Raw genomic sequence first — 22,038 nt, 5'->3', positions numbered from 1 at the left:
AAAAAAAAAAAAAAAAATCACGTCAGAAATGAGTCCAGCTTTTCTTTCTCCCTGCTAACAGACAGCACAGTGGATTTGTTTTATTTGTGCATGCGCGCACAAGTACGTGTGATCGCGCACATCCTCAATCACGCGCGAGCATGTGTGTGCAGAGTGCAATGGTACCAAATGTATGGAACCAAATTTGCACTCTAAATGGAACCAAGCTGCACTCTAAATGCAATGCAACATAAATGGGATGAATTAATCCATGTCATGTGACATACAAAGCACCAATCAAATGACAAGGATCCACTCAGCTGTTATATAATAATAAATCAAATACATAGATGGGTGCTTTTACATTACTTGAAATAAGAGTATATGCTGAAGTAAAAATACAGCCTCCCAGTATGACACTAAGCACAAGGTCCTGAAAGACTTGAACCTTTGTTTTCCTGCAAAGGTACTGGCATCATCAATCACCTTTGTCCAGTCAGCTTTTGACTTCATAAGATCTTCCCAAGCATCTGTTGATCTCAAATGCTGAGGACGAAAAGACATGAATATCACTGTTGAGATTAGTGAATGTCTCTCGAAGTTTGACACTTTCACTGTAGGTGCACAGCGCCAAATTCAAAGATTGCAAGCAGCACTTCTGATCATTTTAAATATGTTTTTTGTTTATTTATTTTTTATCCATGTGTGTTTGCAGGTGTGGTGGACAAGTGGTTAGGTCAGAAGGTTCTGGGTTTGAGACCACCCCTGCCCAATCTCCGTGTAATATAGAGTTGCATCAGAAAGAACATCGGCTGTTAAATGTGTGCCAAATTAAACTGCAGATCCATCTCAGATTTGCTGTGGCGACCCTCAGTGGGGAAAAAAAGGAGAAGATAGAGGGACTTACTTTTATGTCCATTTATGTGTCTCAAAGCGGGGAAGTCCCACGTTTGAATCCAACTCGGTCCTTTCTGTGTGGAGTTTGCATGTTCTCCTCATGTTTGTGTGGGTTCCCTCCAGGTGCCCCAACTTCCTCCCACATCCAAAGACATGCAGGTTTGTTGAATCGGTGACTGTTAATTGACAGGAGGTTCGAGCATGTGTCAATTGAGTGCACCCCGCCCCTCGCCCAGTGACCAGTGAGATAGGCTCTAGCCAACGGCTTTCAGGGACATCCTCACATGATTTAGAATTCTGAGCTCTTTAATAAACAAAAAGATTCTGTCATATCCCACTGTGCAATGAGACAGCACTCTGCTGTTGGTTGTTATTTTGTGTTATAGTTGGTGTGCCCTTTGTGTTACCCCTTGTATTATTCAGTGTGACCTCTACAGTATTCCTGCAGAGAGAAGCCTGGAGCCCCATGTGTATTTAGGGGCTCTGACCTTCAGCCCAGGGATGGCCTTCGAATGAATCCACCCCGGTTCTTTTCAGGAGCCCATTTGTCACATGTTCCAATGAAATCGTCTTTTCTAAATACAAATGATGTTTAAGCTTCATTGTGACATTTCCACGCGGCCCTGGTGGACATTCCACTTTGTGATTGCATCCTTGAAGCGCTGAATGATTTATTGAGAACGTGGGGCGTCAGAAAAGTTGGTTTGCAGCGGAAATGATTCTCTCTCCTCTACACTTCTACTCAATAAAATGTCATTTTAAGGATCGATGCTGCACTCAGGAGGATGCAGCCCCCCGCGCGCCTGACTGACAGACTGTGCGGACCCTCCTTCTCTTCGTCTCCTCCCCTCTCTTCCTCTCTTTCTCTCCTCTTCCCTCCTCAATCTCTCTCTCTCTCTCTCTCTCTCCTCACTCGCAGGGTTGCGCTCACTGACTCCACAGCGCCGACAGGGATGCAGCGAGGGCGCAGCGCAGCCTGAAAAATGGCACCACGCGTCCTGTGGATCTATCCGTGCCTCCTCTCCTCCCTCGGTCTGTTTCACGCGCCGTCCCCGAGCGGAGCCTTGCGGAATTATCCGGAGAATGAAGGTGAGAAAAGCTCCGAAGTGTAGTTCGAGGCGACCTGGATGCGCCGCCGTATCCGCCGGCGCATCCAGCGATCGCGCGTGGCGCAGAAGAGTCGCGGTAAAAGTAGTCGGCAAGGTGCTGATGAATCATGCATTAAGAGGGAAAAGAGAAAAAGAGACAGGGAATGGGGGAACTGGTTGTCATGCTTTTCTTTTCCCAGCATGCTGACATTAAAATTGTATGAAATCAGCACAGCTGCGCGCACACACGCGTCACTGTGACATTTATAGTGCAACTATTTTTAAAACAAAGTATCCACACTTAGATCGATGAAATAACATATCCTGATTGTCAGACATCACTAGTGAAAATTAGAATTTTTTTTTCTGCTGAGGATTGTGTTGCCTCAGTCTGCAAATGAGGAGCAGCAATTATATGAAATTTGTGACATACCGTCGCTGAGCCTCTCTCACTTATTGTATTAACATCGATGCTCAGCCTGGAATTGGACAATGAATTTACTCACTAACTACTCCTGACTGCATGAGACACGTGGCTTGTTTAATGGGAGACTGAAGTTGCAGAAAAGGATGAAGGGGAAAAGGATGTCCAAGCTGATTTGGAGTTGCTGATGTTAAAACAAGTGGAAATGGACTTTTGCTTCGTGGCTCAGTCAGCTGTGACTTTGTGTCTCCTCCACGTCACCGTTATGGACATTGACAGTTAACTCTTTCATTATTTTATTATCAATTTCACTTATTCTGCTAGGCGTCTAATGAAAGAGTGAACTGGAATGGCACTCAGAGGGCGCATATCTCTGCCAACTCCATTATAACCACCAGAGGACAATTAGAATTCACCCCCAACCCCCCACACCACCCCACCATATACAGGTTATCATGATGAAACATTTGAAATACCAGTAAGACGGAGACATTTGTCCACATCCCATGTATTCCTATTAGGGATGGGAATCAAGAACCACTTCAACTTGAGACGGTTCCAACTTTTTCATCCATTTGAACGGTATTCCTCAAACGTTATTAATTCATCTTATCAATGCTTTGATGTTTGCCTGACACTTCTACATTGCAAGCTCATGTCACAATTTCAGCTGTAACGTCATCATTTTAAACTCTGCTTCTAGCAACCAGAAAAACAGCGGCATTCACACTCAAAACATCTGAAACATCTGTGGGCCGTAATTTTCACACACGGATAATTGATCAGGACTTGATAAAGCAATTAAAAGAATTGTACTGATCTGCGGATTGATGCTGTTACAGATAACAATAAAGTCTTATCATTTCCCGTCCATAGTATTCTTCAGCCTTGAGGCTGCAATGAAGTTGCCAAAAATAAGATGGTGGACTTTCTGACAGGAAAAAGGCAGAAATTTGTCTTAGACTTAGTGTTATTGTCCTTCTTAACCTAACCTCAAACATAACCCCAACATACGTTTATGAACTTTAACTGCAAAATGTGTCTTAATTGCAGAAGGAAAATGCACAAAATATCACACTGAAGTTTTCGTATGATGTCAAATAAAATGGGTAATGAGAATACATGAGCCGGTGTAGACTTATCGTCTGTTTTGGTGACACAGACGTACTGCCACGTGTCATGTCATCGTCTGCTCTCTGCCACTGATGAATGAGATTCTGCTGAAACAACTGATGTGTCAGTTTTTCTAATTGCAACATGTGATTCGGCGACACTTGGGGACTTTGACTGATTTACTGTAAAGGAAAAATAATATAGCCGGACAGTATTGAGTTTCTGCAGACTGTCTTTGATCACATCTGTGTGAACATGAGGGCAGATTAAAGTGGCCCCTGGACTGTGCTTGTCTGTGGGCATTTAAAATCCCATTATACTTAATCACAGAATGCATCTGAACAAAGCCAAATTATTATGCTACCAATTTCCTGTCACTTTTAACACTCTTTAAAAAGGAATATTTTTAGTTTCAGGAAACATATTTTCATGGAGAGTCCCAAACCATTGCGCATAACTTGGAATTATTTTTGCAATATTGTAGTGTTGTGTTCTGTTACCAATCAATTACCAGTGAAAGTATTTATTACTTTGTGTTATGTGTTATTTTTGTAGTAGGACAGCTCAGGCATTAATTCAAATTGATGAACACCAACCAAAATGTGAAGATTACAAAGTGTTTGTGATGTCACACTGCAAGCTTTTCTTAAAAAATGTTAAACGTGGGATGATAGAAAAAAAAAATGTAGTTGAAAAGGTTTTATTATGCACTTTTCCAGCAGGTTAAAATCTGTTAAATATATATACGAGGGCTGTCAATAAAGTAACGGTCCTTTTTATTTTTTTCAAAAACTATATGGATTTCATTCATATGTTTTTACGTCAGACATGCTTGAACCCTCGTGCGCATGCGTGAGTTTTTCCACGCCTGTCGGTGACGTCATTCGCCTGTGAGCACTCCTTGTGGGAGGAGTCGTCCAGCCCCTCGTCGGAATTCCTTTGTCTGAGAAGTTGCTGAGAGACTGGCGCATTCTTTGATCAAATTTTTTTCTAAACCTGTGTGACACATCGAAGTGGACACGGTTCGAAAAATTAAGCTGGTTTTCAGTGAAAATTTTAACGGCTGATGAGAGATTTTGAGGTGATTCTGTCGCTTTAAGGACTTCCCACGGTGCGAGATGTCGCTCAGCGGTCCCAGGCGCCGTCATCAGCCTGTTCAAGCTGAAAACCTCCACATTTCAGGCTCTATTGATCCAGGACGTCGTGAGAGAACAGAGAAGTTTCAGAAGAAGTCGGTTTCAGCATTTTATCCGGATATTCCACTGTTAAAGGAGATTTTTTTTAATGAAAGACGTGCGGACGGGTCCGCGCGTCGGGACACAGCCGACGCAGTGCGGCGGCACAGGAAAAACACCTCTGTGTTGATAACCATTTGTAAAATCCAGGTGGCTTTTGATGGCTTTCAGTGGAGTGAGTATATGAGAAATTGTTTAACAGGCAGGACATGTTCCAACTTGTCCTTAAGGCTTCCAACAGAGGTGTTTTTCCTGTGGCGGAGCATCGCGGCGGCTGCGAGCCGACGCGCGGACCCGTCCGCACGTCTTTCATTAAAAAAAATCTCCTTTAACAGTGGAATATCCGGATAAAATGCTGAAACCGACTTCTTCTGAAACTTCTCTGTCCTCTCACGACGTCCTGGATCAATAGAGCCTGAAATGTGGAGGTTTTCAGCTTGAACAGGCTGACGACGGTGGCTGAGAGCGCTGAGTGACGTCTCGCACCGTGGGAAGTCCTTAAAGTGACAGAATCACCTCAAAATCTCTCATCAGCCGTTAAAATTTTCACTGAAAACCAGCTTAATTTTTCGAACCGTGTCCACTTCGATGTGTCTCACAGGTTTAGAAAAAATTTTGATCAAACAACGCGCCAGTCTCTCAGCAACTTCTCAGACAAAGGAATTCCGACGAGGGGCTGGACGACTCCTCCCACAAGGAGTGCTCACAGGCGAATGACGTCACCGACAGGCGTGGAAAAACTCACGCATGCGCACGAGGGTTCAAGCATGTCTGACGTAAAAACATATGAATGAAATCCATATAGTTTTTGAAAAAAATAAAAAGGACCGCTACTTTATTGACAGCCCTCGTATATATATTGTTGGGGGGCTGAGGGGGAGCTGGGGTAGAAGTTGGAGGGGCTCCACAAAATGTCATTGAAATGAACAATATATAGTAAATTGCTTTATAAATACCAAGGTATATGTTTTAGTCACTCGTGCTCCTCTAAAATGTGGTATCAATGCACACACACATCACTTAGAATGATTGCATTCATCACTTTGCTCAGTTACGCAATATTGAGACATTCTCAGCCCAAAACTGCAGTTGAGATCCACAAATATGTCAGTCGCTATTCATATTATTGCCAGAATTATTGAGGGGGGGCTGGGGGGGCTTTGCTCATTATTGGGGGGACTTAAGCCCCCCAAGCCCCCCCTTGGTGCCGCCATTGATATATAAACTCTATTACAGTGTAAAATCAACTCTTATTGGAGCAGAAACACTTGACAAGACAAGCTGATTTCACTCTATGATAGAGTGTATTTTACTCTATTTAGGCTGGGACCAAATGTTATCCAGGCATAGTAATTTTAACTCAGCAAAATTTACTCTGTATATATGTATACATACTAAAACTAAAAATGAAATAAAAATAACAAAGCCAAATTTCTAAGAAACTGCCTGTTGCCTGTTGCTTTAAATGGAAAGAAGCTGCAGCTGAACACCAGAACTCCTGCTTACTCTGTGAAACACACCTACAGTTACTCTGTGATCACATTAGCTACAAGTGATGAGCTGCCATTCATTTTCAGCCAGAGTGGGCACTTTACAGGAACAAGAGACAAATAGTCACATTGTTGCCAGCTCGGTGTTGGCAAAATAGATGCCAAGTCTAATTTAGGCAAATAGTGAGCGACGCAACACAGAGGCTTCTAATCTCAGTGAAGGCAGTGTGATGGCGTGGCATCAGCGTGATGCTAGCATAACGTCTGCAGGGCGTGACATCAGCATGGGATCATGCCGTCAGTGTGAAGTCTGCATGGCATGATGTCAGTGAGGCATAATTGGTTGATCATTTCTGTTTACCATTTTTCTCATATTTTGTAAATGTTAGCTAGAAATAAACATGTTTAAATCTAAAAACATTTATGTAACCAGATAATACCTCTGAGGTGATTTACATGACATCTCACGAAGATGTTCTCATTGCAACTAGGGATACAGGAGAATCACTGTGACACACATTTTACTGAAACAAATCAATCTCACTTTGATTCAAGCAGTCATGCATGGAAGAAAAGCATCTGGTTTCCTCGTACTTTATAATCTATCATGAACCATTGTGCACAATAACACCAAGTAACCACAAGCTTCATTTCTAGCTATTCTGGCTGTAGGGTCACAGTGCTCGGGTTGGCCATTAATGAGTGGGTGTGGTCAGCACTTGCTCCTGTACTTTTAAATGAGCTTAGTCTCAAACATGTCGATTCATACTGCCATCAAATTTAATCCAGACAGTCCGTTTTCCTCTGCTGGGTGGAAACACGTGCAACAGAGACACACCTATGGCATGATGGGACCTCCTGCACATCCTGCATGTTCATACACGGTACTAAATGTATGTCACAGCCCCGAGGAGCGTGCACAGAACAAAGGCTCGGGAGGAGGATAGACAGGGAGCGAGTGAGGCGCAGTGAAAGAGGTAGAGTGTTTTAACAGCAGTAGACAATAGATGTGAAGGAGACGCTAACACTCCGCTGATATATTCATTGCAATGAGCATAAATGATGAAACCATCTGGAAGCCACAGAAAACTCCTGTTAATCTGTTTGGTTTATAGAAAAAACAAACTCGTCATTACTCATAAACTCTAATGGGGGTCAAACCGGGGAGGACGTTTCTGTCTGTGTTTACACTCTCCTTAAAAAGGGATGAAATAATTTGTCAATCAATTGATTTGTTGTTAAAGAGTTTAATCAATTCATCATTTGAGTCATTTATAAAGAAAAAAAGCAGGATTTTAGGATGTATTGGATTTGATCCTGTTTTGTTTTACATAAGATGAAACTGGTTTTAAACCTCTTCAAAATGGGTTTTAAACTGTTTTCAGTGGCTTCAAATGGCTGTAAATGTGCGTTAATTTGTCGAAATCACAAAATTAACTGGTTTAAAAGTATTCACCTCCCACTGGTTTAAAATGCTGTTTCAGTGATTTAAATGGGGTTTAAACCGGATATTAGCTGTTTCTGAAATGGTTTTATATAATCACTACGTCAATAGTAATTGTTTTAACCCTCTGAACCCAAAGCAGTTTCTGTGTGTTTCCTGCTTCGGAGACGGTTTTTACTCTCTGAGGGCTCATTTTTTATTCCACCTACACGTTCTGCATCTGCATGGAAAAATGCAACCTTGACTAGAAGGAAGGAAACTCAAAGTCAGTGTCTTTAATGTAGTATTTTGCCTCAAAACCCACCTGTTTAGATCTGCTTTTAATATTTGAAATTATTGTTTTTATCCTGTTTTTATGGTGATTTAACTTGTACTGTACAGCATCTTTGAGTGTTTTGAAAAGCGCTTTATTAATAAAATGTATTATTATTAGTAGTAGTAGTATTAAAAAAATCCTCTCATAATTTAATTTGTAAAAACTGAAAAAAGATAGAATGTCAAAACACTTGCATGCCCTGATCCATATATATATATATATATATATATATATATATATATATATATATATATATATATATATATATATATATATATATATATGTGTGTGTGTGTGTGTGTGTGTGTGAATGGGCCCTTAAGTGCTGATGCAGCAAGACTTCATCACCAAGTACCATATGATTAAGACAAAAACAATGAGAAAATGTACAGTTTTTGTTGAAGTTTTTGTTATGCAACAGCTTTATCACAGTCTTTGCAGCGCCCTCTGATGATCACAGTTGAAAGGCATGTGTGTCGAATGTGTGTTCCTGGGTAACTCTTTGGTAATAGAATTACAGAGACATCAAATCTGGCCATATTTGTGATCAAAAATTTGTACTAACTGTAATTCCGTTACCATAGAATTACCGTCCTGTGGAATGACTGTTTGTACAGGTTCTGGCTCAAACACAGTAGGCTTATGTGGCTGTGATTGGAGAAATTGTGCACAGTGCATGCTTTGCGTTGTATCACCACTCTTAGCTTCGTAGTTGAGTAGAGCGGTAAAGGATATTCTTTCACCAAAACAGATCAAATCTAGGGTTGCATCTCAAATGTACTTTCTGGCAATTTGTAGCAAAAATTTCACGTCTTCGTTTTAAGAAAATCCTCCTCTGTACAACTTCATCATGAAGCTGTATAACTGGTGATACAAAATGCTAATTTTTGTGCATTATCTAATTGTGACATGTTTTGTCAAAGAAATCATTTTAAATCGAATCTTCAAACTAAATGACAGAATCGCTGATTATCAAAACAATCATTGACTCCAGCCTGAATGACATTGTGGTGTTCGACTTATTTTTGCACATACGGTGCATCCAGAAAGTATTCACAACACTTCACATTTTCTACATTTTGTTATGTTACAGCCTTATTCCAAAATAGAGTAAATTAATTTTTCCCTCAAAATTCTATTCACAACACCCCATAATGACAACATGAAAAACATTTATTTTTTTGCAAATTAATAATAATAATAAAAAAAGAAATCACATGTACATAAGTATTCACACCCTTTGCTCAAAACCTTGTTGATGTACCTTTGGCACTAATTACAGCATCAAGTCTTCTTGAATATGATGCCACAAGCTTGGTGCATCTATCTTTGGGCAGTTTTTTCCATTCCTCTTTGCAGCACCTCTCAAGCTCCATCAGGCTGGATGGGGAGTGTTGCTGCACAGCCATTTTCAGATCTCTCCAGATATGTTCAGTCAGATTCAGGTCTGGGCTCTGGCTGTGCCACTCAGAGACATTCACAGAGTTGTCCTGAAGCCACTCCTTTGATATCTTGACTGTGTGCTAAGGATCATTGTCCTGCTGAAAGATGTACTGTTGCCCCAGTCTGAGGTCAAGAGCGCTCTGGAGCAGGTTTTCATCCAGGATGTCTCTTTACATTGCTGCATTCATCTTTCCCTCAATCCTGACTAGTCTCCCAGTTCCTGCTGCTGAAAAACATCCCTACAGCATGATGCTGCCACCACCATGCTTCACTGTAGGGATGGTGCATGGTTTCCTCCAAATATGGTGCCTGATATTCACACCAAAGAGTTCAATCTTTGTCTCATCAGACCAGAGAATTTAGTTTCTCAGTCTCAGAGTCCTACAGGTGCCTTTGGGCAAACTCCAGGTGGGCTGCCATGTGCCTTTTACTAAGGAGTGGCTTCCTGTCTGGACACTACCATACATGCCTGATTGGTGTATTGCTGCAAATATGGTTGTCCTTCTGGAAGGTTCTCCTCTCTCCACAGAGGAATACTGGAGCTCTGACAGAGTGACCATATGGTTCTTGGTCACCTCCCTGACTAAGGTCCTTCTCCCCCGATCATTCAGTTTAGACGTGTGGTCTGCTCTAATAAGAGTCCTGGTGGATCCAAACGTCTTCCATTTACAGATGATGGAGGCAACTGTGCTCATTGAGACCTTCAAAGCAGCAGAAATGTTTCTGTACCCTTCCCCAGATTTGTGCCTCCAAACAATCCTGTCTCGGAGGTCTACAGTCAATTCCTTTGACTTCATGCGTGGTTTGTGCTCTGACATGCACTGTCATCTGTTGGACCTTATGTAGACAGGTGTGTGCCTTTCCAAATTATGTCCAATCAACTGAATTTACCCCAGATGGACTCCAATTAAACTGTAGAAACATCTCAAGGATGATCAGTGGAAACAGGATGCACCTGAGCTCAATTCTGAGCTTCATGGCAAAGGCTGTGAATACTTACGTACATGTGATTTCTTAGTTATTTTTATTCTTAATAAATTTGCAGAAATCACATACAATTTTCACATTGTCATTATGAGGTATTCTGTGTAGAATTTTGAAAAAAAAAATTAATTTAGTCCATTTTGGAATAAGTTTGTAACATGAAAAAATTTGGAAAAAGTGCAGCTCTGTGAATACATTTCAGATGCACCATATAAGACACTTTTTGGGTTTTACCTTTGAGCCAGGCTTGCTCTTGCTGCCAGTTCTCCAGCTGTGAACTCAGACTTAGCTGAGAGATTGCTCTTCTCTGTGGCTGTGTGTGTGTCTGTGTCTGTGTGTGTGTGAGAGAGCACCTTGTGTTTTTTTATGAGTGTGCATATTCTCCACCGACGCAGCACGGTAGTCTTGTTATTCCAGGAAATCCTCCTCTCTAAGTTCGTCTCGTAGCAGAAGCGAGATTGTCATAAAAAGAGAGACACGGCGCTCAAGGCTCAATTAAAATCACGATCCCTTTGATAAACCCGAACATGTGAACAGAAAATAGCACAGAAGTGTCAACAAGCTGAGTATATGCCAGAGGAATTGATCTTTCCAGAATTGTTGTTTATATTTGATTGAGGTTGAAAATGCATTTTGTGATGAAGAGCATCTTCTGATGCTCCCCGTGAGGCCATGGTGCTATCATCTGGTGCTGAACATTTTGTGTCTGAGTCAGGGTGGGATTCATGATAGACAGCAGTAGAAACCAAAAGAAATACTCGTTTTGATCAGCCAGATATTGATGACTCTTCTGTGTTCTTCCAAATAGGTGTTTCTATAGATGGGTGGTTCCACGGTGAGGGTCTCATACTGTGAAATGAAGGGATTGTTTTAGTGTACACCAGCAGAGGGCGCCCTCTGCAGCCTGTGTGTGAACCCTGAGGGCACACTCATGTAACAGCCCGGTGGATACTCTCAGGTCTTCTATCACTTTGCTTCTCCAACACATTTTGATGTGTTTTGTTATCTTTTTTGGCTCGCCTCTGTGTTTGTTCTTCCGTATGCATTCTCCCCTCTTGTGCAGCGTGGTAGGAGTTAGAAAGCAAAACGTCACTCTTGTCTATTTTTGTGTCTTGCGTCTGTCTGTTCCTGCACGTCGTCATCCTTACGAGCATGACGGTGCCCCGCGCACCCCGTCACTGCTACCTGATGCTGATTAGAGAATGTTAATAGAAGCTAATAAATGGGCTTAATTCTGCATGATGCTGAAATGGATTTTAGCGTTTAATTCGTAATCAGCCGTTGAGGTCAGAGAGACGGGGACCAACAACACGACGCAGGGACCCACGAGTCAGACAGCGGTTTATGATTTTGTACGGAGCTTTATTGGGATTGGCACTCGATATTGGAAGTGAAGCTTGCGATTGGCTTCAGGGAGCTTGAGGAAAGGTGTAAGTGAGCAGTTAATGCAGGTGCAAAACGTACAAACGCTACATGAGTCACACAAGCTGACTGCAGTGTAATGTCGGGTCAAAGGTCGCCTCTGGCTAAATTGCTTTAATCTATAATGGTTGCTTGTAGTTATTGGCAGAGACATACCTCACTAAGTGCGCACGCGAGAGAGTCCAGGAGATTGCTGCGCTCCCGTGTTGCACTCGCGACCTTGGCCTGTTGAGAATATAGATCTCCTCCTGTCTGAGAGGGAGAGAGAGAGAGAGAGAGAGATAGTGACTGTGCACGTCCTCATGTTCTTCTGTGCTCCGATATCTAATCTCCTTCTTAGGTGATCTTCTCTGGTTGTCTCCATTCTGCTCTGTGTGTCTCCCTCCTTTTTCTTCTCTCTGTCAGCCTCTCTTTCAGGGAGGGAATGAGTGTGAAATGCATTGTGAAGAAGTGAGTCACTTTCTGAAGCAGTTATTTCAGTTAGTGTTGCGTGTTCAAAACTGCAAACAATTATGATTTGAAACAGTGGAGGATATTCTGAAGCCAGCTGCCTGTTGCTTAGTATTACTTGTGTTCAAACAGTTGAACTCTTTTTTTAAGTATTTTGTTCAGTGTTGTGACAACTAAATACAGCAAAGTGTTTCAGTAGCATTTGCTTTGTGTCGTGTTTTGTATGCAGCAAAACAGAGAAAATACTTTTCTGAAGCAATGAGTTTATTTAGTGTTTCAACAATTTGAAACAGTGAAGCGTGCTCTGAACCAACTGTCGCCATGGCACTGCTGCACAAATGCTACAGGCTGTAATTGGAATGCCACTGAGGTGACACCGGCTGCAGTATTAGTGCCACTGAGGTGTCACAGGATGCAGTAGTAGTGCCACTGAAGTGACATAGGCTGCAGTATTAGTGCCACTGAGGTGTCACAGGATGCAGTAGTAGTGCCGCTGAAGTGACATAGGCTGCAGTATTAGTGCCACTGAGGTGTCACAGGATGCAGTAGTAGTGCCGCTGAAGTGACATAGGCTGCAGTATTAGTGCCACTGAGGTGACACAGGCTGCAGTATTAGTGCCACTGAGGTGTCACAGGATGCAGTAGTAGTGCCGCTGAAGTGACATAGGCTGCAGTATTAGTGCCACTGAGGTGACACAGGCTGCAGTAGTAGTGCCACTGAGGTGTCACAGGATGCAGTATTAGTGCCGCTGAGGTGACTCAGGCTGCAGTATTAATGCCACTGAAGTGTCACAGGATGCAGTAGTAGTGCCGCTGAAGTGACACCGGCTGCAGTATTAGTACCACTGAGGTGTCACAGGATGCAGTAGTAGTGCCGCTGAAGTGACATAGGATGCAGTAGTAGTGCCACTGAAGTGACACACGCTGCAGTATTAGTGCAACTGAAGTGACACAGGCTGCAGTAGTAGTGCCACTGAAGTGACATAGGCTGCAGTATTAGTGCCACTGAGGTGTCACAGGATGCAGTAGTAGTGCCGCTGAAGTGACATAGGCTGCAGTATTAGTGCCACTGAGGTGACACAGGCTGCAGTATTAGTGCCACTGAGGTGTCACAGGATGCAGTAGTAGTGCCGCTGAAGTGACATAGGCTGCAGTATTAGTGCCACTGAGGTGACACAGGCTGCAGTATTAGTGCCACTGAGGTGTCACAGGATGCAGTAGTAGTGCCGCTGAAGTGACATAGGCTGCAGTATTAGTGCCACTGAGGTGACACAGGCTGCAGTAGTAGTGCCACTGAGGTGTCACAGGATGCAGTATTAGTGCCACTGAGGTGACACAGGCTGCAGTATTAGTGCCGCTGAGGTGACTCAGGCTGCAGTATTAATGCCACTGAGGTGTCACAGGATGCAGTAGTAGTGCCGCTGAAGTGACACCGGCTGCAGTATTAGTACCACTGAGGTGTCACAGGATGCAGTAGTAGTGCCGCTGAAGTGACATAGGATGCAGTAGTAGTGCCACTGAAGTGACACACGCTGCAGTATTAGTGCAACTGAAGTGACACAGGCTGCAGTAGTAGTGCCACTGACATGTCACAGGCTGCAGTAGTAGTGCCGCTAAGGTGTCACAGGCTGCAGTATTAGTGCCTCTGAGGTGCCAGAGTCTGCAGTAGTCGTGTCGCTGAGGTGTCACAGGCTGCAGTAGTAGTGCTGCTGAGGGGTCAGGCTGCAGTAGTAGTGCCACTGAGGTGCCACAGACTGCAATTGGAGTGCCACTGAGGTGCCACTGGCTGCCTTAACAGTACAGCTAAGTTTCCACAGACTGCCATAGGAGTGCCGCTGAGGTGCCACAGACTGCAATCAGGGTGCCACAGGCTGCAAACATGGTGCCACTGCAGTGCCACAGAGTGTCATAGGAGTGTTACTCAGGTGCCACAGCCTGCCATGGGAGTGCCACTGAGATGCCACATGCCACCATAGGAATATGAGAGAGATGCCACAAGTTGCCACTGGAGTAACATCAAGGTGCCACAGGCTGTCATAGGAATGTCACTGTGGTGTCACAGACAGTAATAGCTGTGTCACAGTGGTGACATCGGCTGCAAACAAAAGGCAACAGAGTTGCCACTGGCTGTCATAAGCATGCCAGAGAGGTGCCACAGGCTGTCATTGGCATGCCAGAGAGGTGCCACAAACTGTCATTGGCATGCCACGGAGGTGCCACCGTAGCTTTTCAAAAGCAAGTGGGGGTTTATAGTTATTTGTTTGTTCATAGTAGATTAAATCCAAATGAAAAGAATAAGGTGAAGGCACAGCTTATTACACCAAAACTTCCAACAAAAGCATATCGAAAAGGATCATTCAAAAGAACAGCCCTCTAAAACTGATATAATTTATCAGGACAGTCCACAGCCACATATGTTGATGTGTTGGTGTATGGGCACGTACACGCGCATATACACACACACACACACACACACACACACACACACACACACACACACACACACACACACACACACACACACACACACACACACACACACACACACGGCTTGAAGCTGTGTCGTCCTGAGAACATTGTCATGTATTTCAAGTCTGGCTGACAGATGGGGTTACAAATACAGCTCAGCGATGGAATGATTATTCTGGAAGCCTTCAGCTTATGGATTCACTGTGTGGGTGAGAGGGACTGAAATAATATGGAAAAATGAAAAGACAAATCCCCACAAGGGTATCAGCAAGTAAAAACAAGAGATAAACAACAAAGGAGTAAGAAAAGTCTATGCAAACTGAATCATGTGTCTGTTTCTCTGTACTCTAGCAAGCAGAACACGTGTATCAGCAGACAGAACCTCTTTGCCCTATTTATTTTCTAAATGCATTTTTTACTTTGACTCGATTCAGTAATTCAAAGGTGTTTTTGTGGTCACAAAAGATGAAATGATTAATCCATCATTTAGTTGGCAGATAGAGAATGAATAAACTTTGAATGAATCAATCAATTAATTCTGCAGGCCATTTATGAGGGAAATTTTTCAAACATTGTCTCTGTCCAGCTTCTAAAATATGACCATTTGGAATTTTTCCTTGTTTAAAATCACTGCACCTAAAATATCCTTACCTTTTGGACATTTTTTAAATGACACAATATGTAAAATTGTCACCTTTGCTCATTTGAACACTTTATGTACTATATGCTACCTCTTATAATCTACATTACCATCGCACTTGATGCTGTGATCATTGTGGAATTGATGGAGGCCCTGAATGCTGCACTTGAGAAGCTGAGTGTACAGTCAGCGTGAATGTGTTTGTGATTGTCCTGGATCAAGACGAACATCCAGGTTTTGAATGACCTCCTGGACTAGGCCACCAGAAGTGTATCTTTATGTGATCAAAGCATCGAACTTGTAGAGTCGTTCTCTTTTCTTGGCACTGACATTCATGTTGTCAGGATCTGCTCCGGCCCAGGGTTCATGTCTGGGTTTTCCCCTAATTTGATCTAGGCTTCCACTGAGGGTTTTACAGTGTTAATTTTCATATTGTTATATGTTGTCATTTAAGTCTTGGTTTTTGTTATGTGTCGACGCGGGTTGAGGAGCGGACCTGCGTCAGACAGGACCCAGCGCTAAAAATAACCAGAAAGCGGTTCCAAACAGAAACTATTTATTATTCACCTGTGCTTAAAAGTGTAAAAACATAAAAACAACGTCCCTCTGGTGGAGTGATTCATGGCTCGCTCTCCAGCGCCCGCAAGGATTAAAGCCGGCGCTCCTGGACTTCCTACCACCGCCAAACACCCCCCAGGTGGACACGACAAACTGATTCTCTGTGAAGCAAAGAGAAGGTGAGGTAAGTCAACAGAAACAACTATATCTTCCAATAAACACACGCTATCAGCAACACACTCAGGTCAGTGTCCTTTTTTTACTTTATGCAAATGAGCAGCTTCTCACAACAAGTGGAGCATCACTTATCCTTCACGCCACAGCAGTGAGAAGCAAACTGCACAATTCTCTTCACAATTCCAGTATACTGTGTAACAAAACACCAAGTTACTATCAACAATTACTTAAACACTTAATTACCTTTAGTGTGTGCTGACAGCATGTGTCCTCACCCCTCCCTGCTTCACGGGCTCGATGTGTCAAAACCCAGGCGCGGTCCTCAGCGTCTCACAAACGAACGTCACAAGGTCGAGTTCCCGGCAGTTCTGCTCAAATCACACATGACTTAAATGCAGAACGCCATCCAATTATCTGCTTCAGCTGCAAGTCGTCCAGGTTGCACGTGAGCACCAATCACAGGTGCTTTCCATGATGTTGATGAGGGTGAAGACTCTTCAGCCAGCACCTTCTTCACAGACAAATCAGCCCTCATGCCACCTGGAGAGCAAAGAAAAGAAAAGAACACCAAAACATCCAGCCACGCCCCCCCAACACACAACAGTACCCCCCCCATCAACGGGAAGCCTCCCGGCGACCGAACAGACCAGGCCCGAGAACAGCACCTCTCTCCGGGGTCCACGTCAGGAAGCAGACGGCAAGACAGGCACCGCAGCTGGAAGACTGGCTGGAATCAACAAAAGCCCCAAAACATTCCCCAGAACAAGTCCACTCACACAAAAAAAACACAACACCCACCCAAAACCTCCCCAGGGGACCGTCCCATCAAACCCCGGGAGGAAAAGAAAAACTCCCAAACGCAAAAACCCAACACAGTCCCACAAACACAGTACAAACGTAAATGCATAAAAGAAAAATAACAAACAACCCCCCCAGAATGACTTGCAGAGCCCAACCCCCCCTCAGAAGGCCTTCATTGCCAGTTCCAGGAGGAACAGCCAAAACCGTAATCCCACAAAGGTCCCCAGGTATACATGGAGTAAAACGGTGCCCCCCAGGGGACCGTATCATCAACCCCAGGAGGTACCCTCCCCACAACCCCGGAACCCCAGATCCGGTCACACTTGGCCGGTCGGTCCCAAGCCAATTCCCCCCCAGAGGACCGTCCCATCAACCCTGGAGGTGGAACCCGGAAGGAAACAAAATAAAACCAAAAACCAACCCCCGGAGGACAACCAAAAACAATCCCGGGGGATATAAAATGACCATAAATCCTGTTACCCTCCCCGGCACCCCGAAAGACCCCAGGTCCCTCCCAGAGCCCTTCGGCAGCTCTATTTTGGCGAACGGCTCAAAATATTAAGCCGGAGAAGGGAACAGGTAAAAACTAACCCAGCTCCAACCCCAAGGCGCAGCGGAGAACCGGAAATACGTCCGGTGCCCCAACTCGACCATACCCCAGCCACTCGGGAGGGGTGGAACTACCGAAATGGCAAACGGCAACAGATCGGCCCACCCCTCCGACTGAGGCATGTCTCCGCTGCACCACACCCCGGCAACACCCATGACAATCGGTACAAAGGCTCACCGAGGCTGGAGTGGAACCGGGCCCTAACCAAACTAAAAAGAACGCCTCTAACCCCCCCCCCCCCCCCCCCTAGGTGCAGAGGTCTTCTGAGAATGCTCAGCGTGACCAACCTGCACCACCCCACAACCCACAAGACAAGCGGTCTAAGGGCAAGTGAGGTTGGGGTTAGGAATGTAGAGAAATAAAAACAACAAAATAAAATGACCCAACAACCCAAACAGAAAATACCTAAAAACACATACAAAATTGACAAGTAAGTGAGCCCAGGCGGGCTTCTAACCGCCTATCACTCCACCAGATATGCCCCTACCTCCCCAAACAACTATAACCCCTGATTAAAGAAAACAAAACATTTACTTGTGCTAGAATTTTTTTTTTTTTTTTTTTTTTTATGTGGGTTCTTTTGCCTGTCCCAGAACACTTGGAGTTACGTCACCATTATTTCTCTTGACGCTTACGTGTCGGGGCAATACAGGAATCTCGACTCGTCCGAGCTGCATGGGCTCGTCAATAGGAGGAGCCGGAGGTCCCGTCGGAGGAGCCTCAGTGGGGCGAAGAAGAGGCGGCCCAGCTTTGTGTCGGGGAAAGCCCCGAGACAAAAAAACCCACTCTGATGGGCGTCCTCTCTCGCGTCCATGCTCCTTCATCCGATCATCTAGACGAATCACCAACGATATTAGCTCATCTAAATCGTTTGGCTCATCACGGACCGCCAGCTCGTCTTTTAATGACTCATTTAACCCGTCTACAAACACGCCCCGTAATGCTGCGGCATTCCAACCTGATTGAGCAGAAAAAATCCGGAAGTCCACGGAATACTCCGCCGCACTCCGCCTCCCCTGCCTGAGATTCAGCAACCGTTGAGCAACGGTATTCGTTTTCACCGGATGGTCAAAAACCAGTCGGAACTCCCGGGAGAAATCCTTAAAGGACCCTAAAAATGGTGAGTTGTTACTCCACAACGCTGTGACCCAAGCTAAGGCGTCACCTCGGAGCAAATTTGTCACATACGAAACACGGCTTCCATCAGAAGAGAAGGAAGCCGGTCGCTGAGCAAAAACCAGAGAACATTGCATCAGAAACGAAGCACAAGCTTCGACGTCTCCCGCATAAGGCTCCGGATGACAAATGATCGGTTCAAACACCGAATCTCTGGGTGACGGAGTTATCTGCCCTGGTATCGATGATGCCGCAGCTGGCGCTGCAGGAAGCGGAACGGCTTGAGCTGCAAGCTCCATAACACGGGCGTCTGTTTGTTTAATTTGATTTGCGAGATGCTGTAATTGCTCCCATATTTTCTCCAAGTGTTCTTGAATCTTTTCGGCAAAAGGAACCGCCTCTGCCGCTGGGTCCATTATGGAATGGCCGGGAACTACTGTTATGTGTCGACGCGGGTTGAGGAGCGGACCTGCGTCAGACAGGACCCAGCGCTAAAAATAACCAGAAAGCGGTTCCAAACAGAAACTATTTATTATTCACCTGTGCTTAAAAGTGTAAAAACATAAAAACAACGTCCCTCTGGTGGAGTGATTCGTGGCTCGCTCTCCAGCGCCCGCAAGGATTAAAGCCGGCGCTCCTGGACTTCCTACCACCGCCAAACACCCCCCAGGTGGACACGACAAACTGATTCTCTGTGAAGCAAAGAGAAGGTGAGGTAAGTCAACAGAAACAACTATATCTTCCAATAAACACACGCTATCAGCAACACACTCAGGCCAGTGTCCTTTTTTTACTTTATGCAAATGAGCAGCTTCTCACAACAAGTGGAGCATCACTTATCCTTCACGCCACAGCAGTGAGAAGCAAACTGCACAATTCTCTTCACAATTCCAGTATACTGTGTAACAAAACACCAAGTTACTATCAACAATTACTTAAACACTTAATTACCTTTAGTGTGTGCTGACAGCATGTGTCCTCACCCCTCCCTGCTTCACGGGCTCGATGTGTCAAAACCCAGGCGCGGTCCTCAGCGTCTCACAAACGAACGTCACAAGGTCGAGTTCCCGGCAGTTCTGCTCAAATCACACATGACTTAAATGCAGAACGCCATCCAATTATCTGCTTCAGCTGCAAGTCGTCCAGGTTGCACGTGAGCACCAATCACAGGTGCTTTCCATGATGTTGATGAGGGTGAAGACTCTTCAGCCAGCACCTTCTTTACAGACAAATCAGCCCTCATGCCACCTGGAGAGCAAAGAAAAGAAAAGAACACCAAAACATCCAGCCACGCCCCCCCAACACACAACAGTTTTGGTCAGTTCGTTTTTTACTTTTTTTTACTTTGCATCATGCTTTTGTTACCGGTATAATTCTCTGTTTTTCATTTATTTGTGGTTTAGTTATTCATAACATTACCTATATTCTGTAGTCTCTGGTTTTGTTTTTGTTCATCATTTATTTCCAGTTCAGTCAATAGTTTATTGCATTCACTTGCCTGTATCACGTCCTCTTGTTTTAGTTATTATCTTTAGTTTTCTGGTTTTCCACTCTTGGACACGTCACCTTAGTTCTTAGTTTTACCCCCTCTGTTTTGTTCATGTTTATTATGGTTAGTCAAGCATGTCACGTTTTGCACCATTGGGTTTTCTGTCACTTAATTATCTTGCCCCAGTGCACTTTGCTTTTGTTTTACAGCACTCTCTTGCACTCACCTTTGTCTTCCCCAGTTATGTCCCCTTCCAGCACTTTCTGCACACCTGATCCTCATTTCACTCCCTGATTCTTCCTCTGGTATTTAAGCCCTCACAGTCTCACAGTCCCTCGCCAGATTGTTGCATTTCACACTTTCCCACCTCACGCCATTGTCCAGTTGTGCCTTATTGTATTTCTGATCTTGCTAGTGTTACCGACCTCCGCCTCGTCTTATCCCTGAACTCGGCTTGTTTTTTCACTTTGCCTCTGCCTCAGCCCTGTGAACTCCTTGACGCTGTGTATTTGGAACTTTGCTTGTTTTTTGGTCTCTGCCTCAGCTTGCTACCTGCCTGTACCTCCACCACATTGATTGATTCTCTGTGTACCGAACCTGTTGCCTGCCTATCAGATAAAGCCATTTTGCTTGATCTACACCTGTGTCTGTGAGTCTGCATATGTCTCCTACAACCTTCAGGGCCAAGCCACCACAAGCCATGACACATGTCTATGGGTCCTTGGCCTTTGAGACTGAGATACACCTTGGCTCATGAGCTTGAGAACTCATGAGATCAATGGGTAGAGGTCTTCGCCAGTCCTAATGCTTCCTGTCTTCCTGAATGGTTGTGCCGTAAAGTGACGACTAGATGTCTTTGTTTCTAGATCTCTTTGGAGGATCCTTACCTGCTTCTGGGAGGTCTTTGTGTCAAATGAATGGTTACTTAGGGAGACTCAGATGCAGAGTTCTATTGTAAAGGATGGCTAGCTACAACATTTTGGGCATGTGGTGGGTTTGTGATGATCCAACACTCACATGACTCAGCTTTGAGGGCTGCAGCAACTGGAGAAGTTCCAAAAGGACACCAGTTTTCATGTGGCTACTTCCACACCAAGATAGACGGCTCATATCAAGAGGTAGGGTTGGGCCGTTGAATATTTCACGCAGTCTTTGATTAAACTCTTAAGTAGAAGCTTCAATAAAGTTTAAAGTTAGATTAACTTTTCATTTGAAGGTAATAAAAATGTATGTGAAATTTATAAGCTACTCCACAAAATTACAAAACATTGGGTTTCCACTCAGATCTTCTCTCAGCTGCTCCCGTTAGTGGTCACCACAGCAGATCAATGATTTCCATCTCACCCTGTCCTCTGAATCTTCCTCTGTCACACCAACCACCTGCATGTCCTCCCTTAGGGCCCTGTTCCACTGGCGTTTAGGAGGATTTGCGGATGGAATGCGCACAAAAGTGGCCCACATCCACCAAACAACTGCAATAACCGTGTAACATTCCTGTATGAGTCAGCCGCCATCCGAACACGTCCGTGATCATCCGCAGAGGCATGCATGTCCGCAGCCAGGATTTTTGAGCGGCTCAAAAATCCTGCTGCAGATGAGATCCACATCACTGCCTGAACACATACTGAAGACATACGCAGGACATACACAACCGCAAACGCGCCGCATATCCCCTGTCATCTGCTGATATCCGCAACCGATGGGTTGGCGCGGCTTGGTGGCGGACCGGGACAGCGTGCAAAACAGATATGACACGTGCCCAGCACGGCCACATCACGGTCGCAAATGGTATGTCACGCATGCAGACAGAGAGGGCACGGATGAAGCGAGTGCATCACGGCCGCTGTGCCCCTCATGGGGGTACCTCCGCGGTCACCTTCGCTTCTGTTCCCT

The 22,038-nt window shown here is 44.6% G+C and overlaps 1 protein-coding gene and 1 long non-coding RNA gene across 3 annotated transcripts in view; both read left to right on the top strand.

The window, feature by feature from the left end:
* Window positions 1-1,723: 1,723 nt before the first annotated feature.
* Window positions 1,724-22,038, top strand: part of epha4b (eph receptor A4b) — a 297,581-nt gene continuing 277,266 nt past the window's right edge. For both annotated transcript variants that reach the window (XM_034182743.1, XM_034182742.1), the window contains exon 1: window positions 1,724-1,965. In XM_034182743.1, coding sequence (XP_034038634.1) covers window positions 1,860-1,965 — 106 coding nt within the window. In that variant the 5' untranslated portion in view covers window positions 1,724-1,859. The remainder of the gene's footprint in view (window positions 1,966-22,038) is intronic.
* On the top strand, window positions 13,972-14,250 carry LOC117521444. The gene is made up of 3 exons (XR_004563941.1): window positions 13,972-14,061; window positions 14,126-14,146; window positions 14,233-14,250. It is a non-coding gene; the product is annotated as an uncharacterized LOC117521444 (long non-coding RNA).

This window comes from Thalassophryne amazonica, chromosome 12, assembly GCF_902500255.1.
Source record: "Thalassophryne amazonica chromosome 12, fThaAma1.1, whole genome shotgun sequence".
Classification (NCBI taxonomy): Eukaryota; Metazoa; Chordata; class Actinopteri; order Batrachoidiformes; family Batrachoididae; genus Thalassophryne; species Thalassophryne amazonica.
Note: the sequence above shows the minus strand (reverse complement) of the source record. Positions and strands in the feature narration are given on the sequence as shown.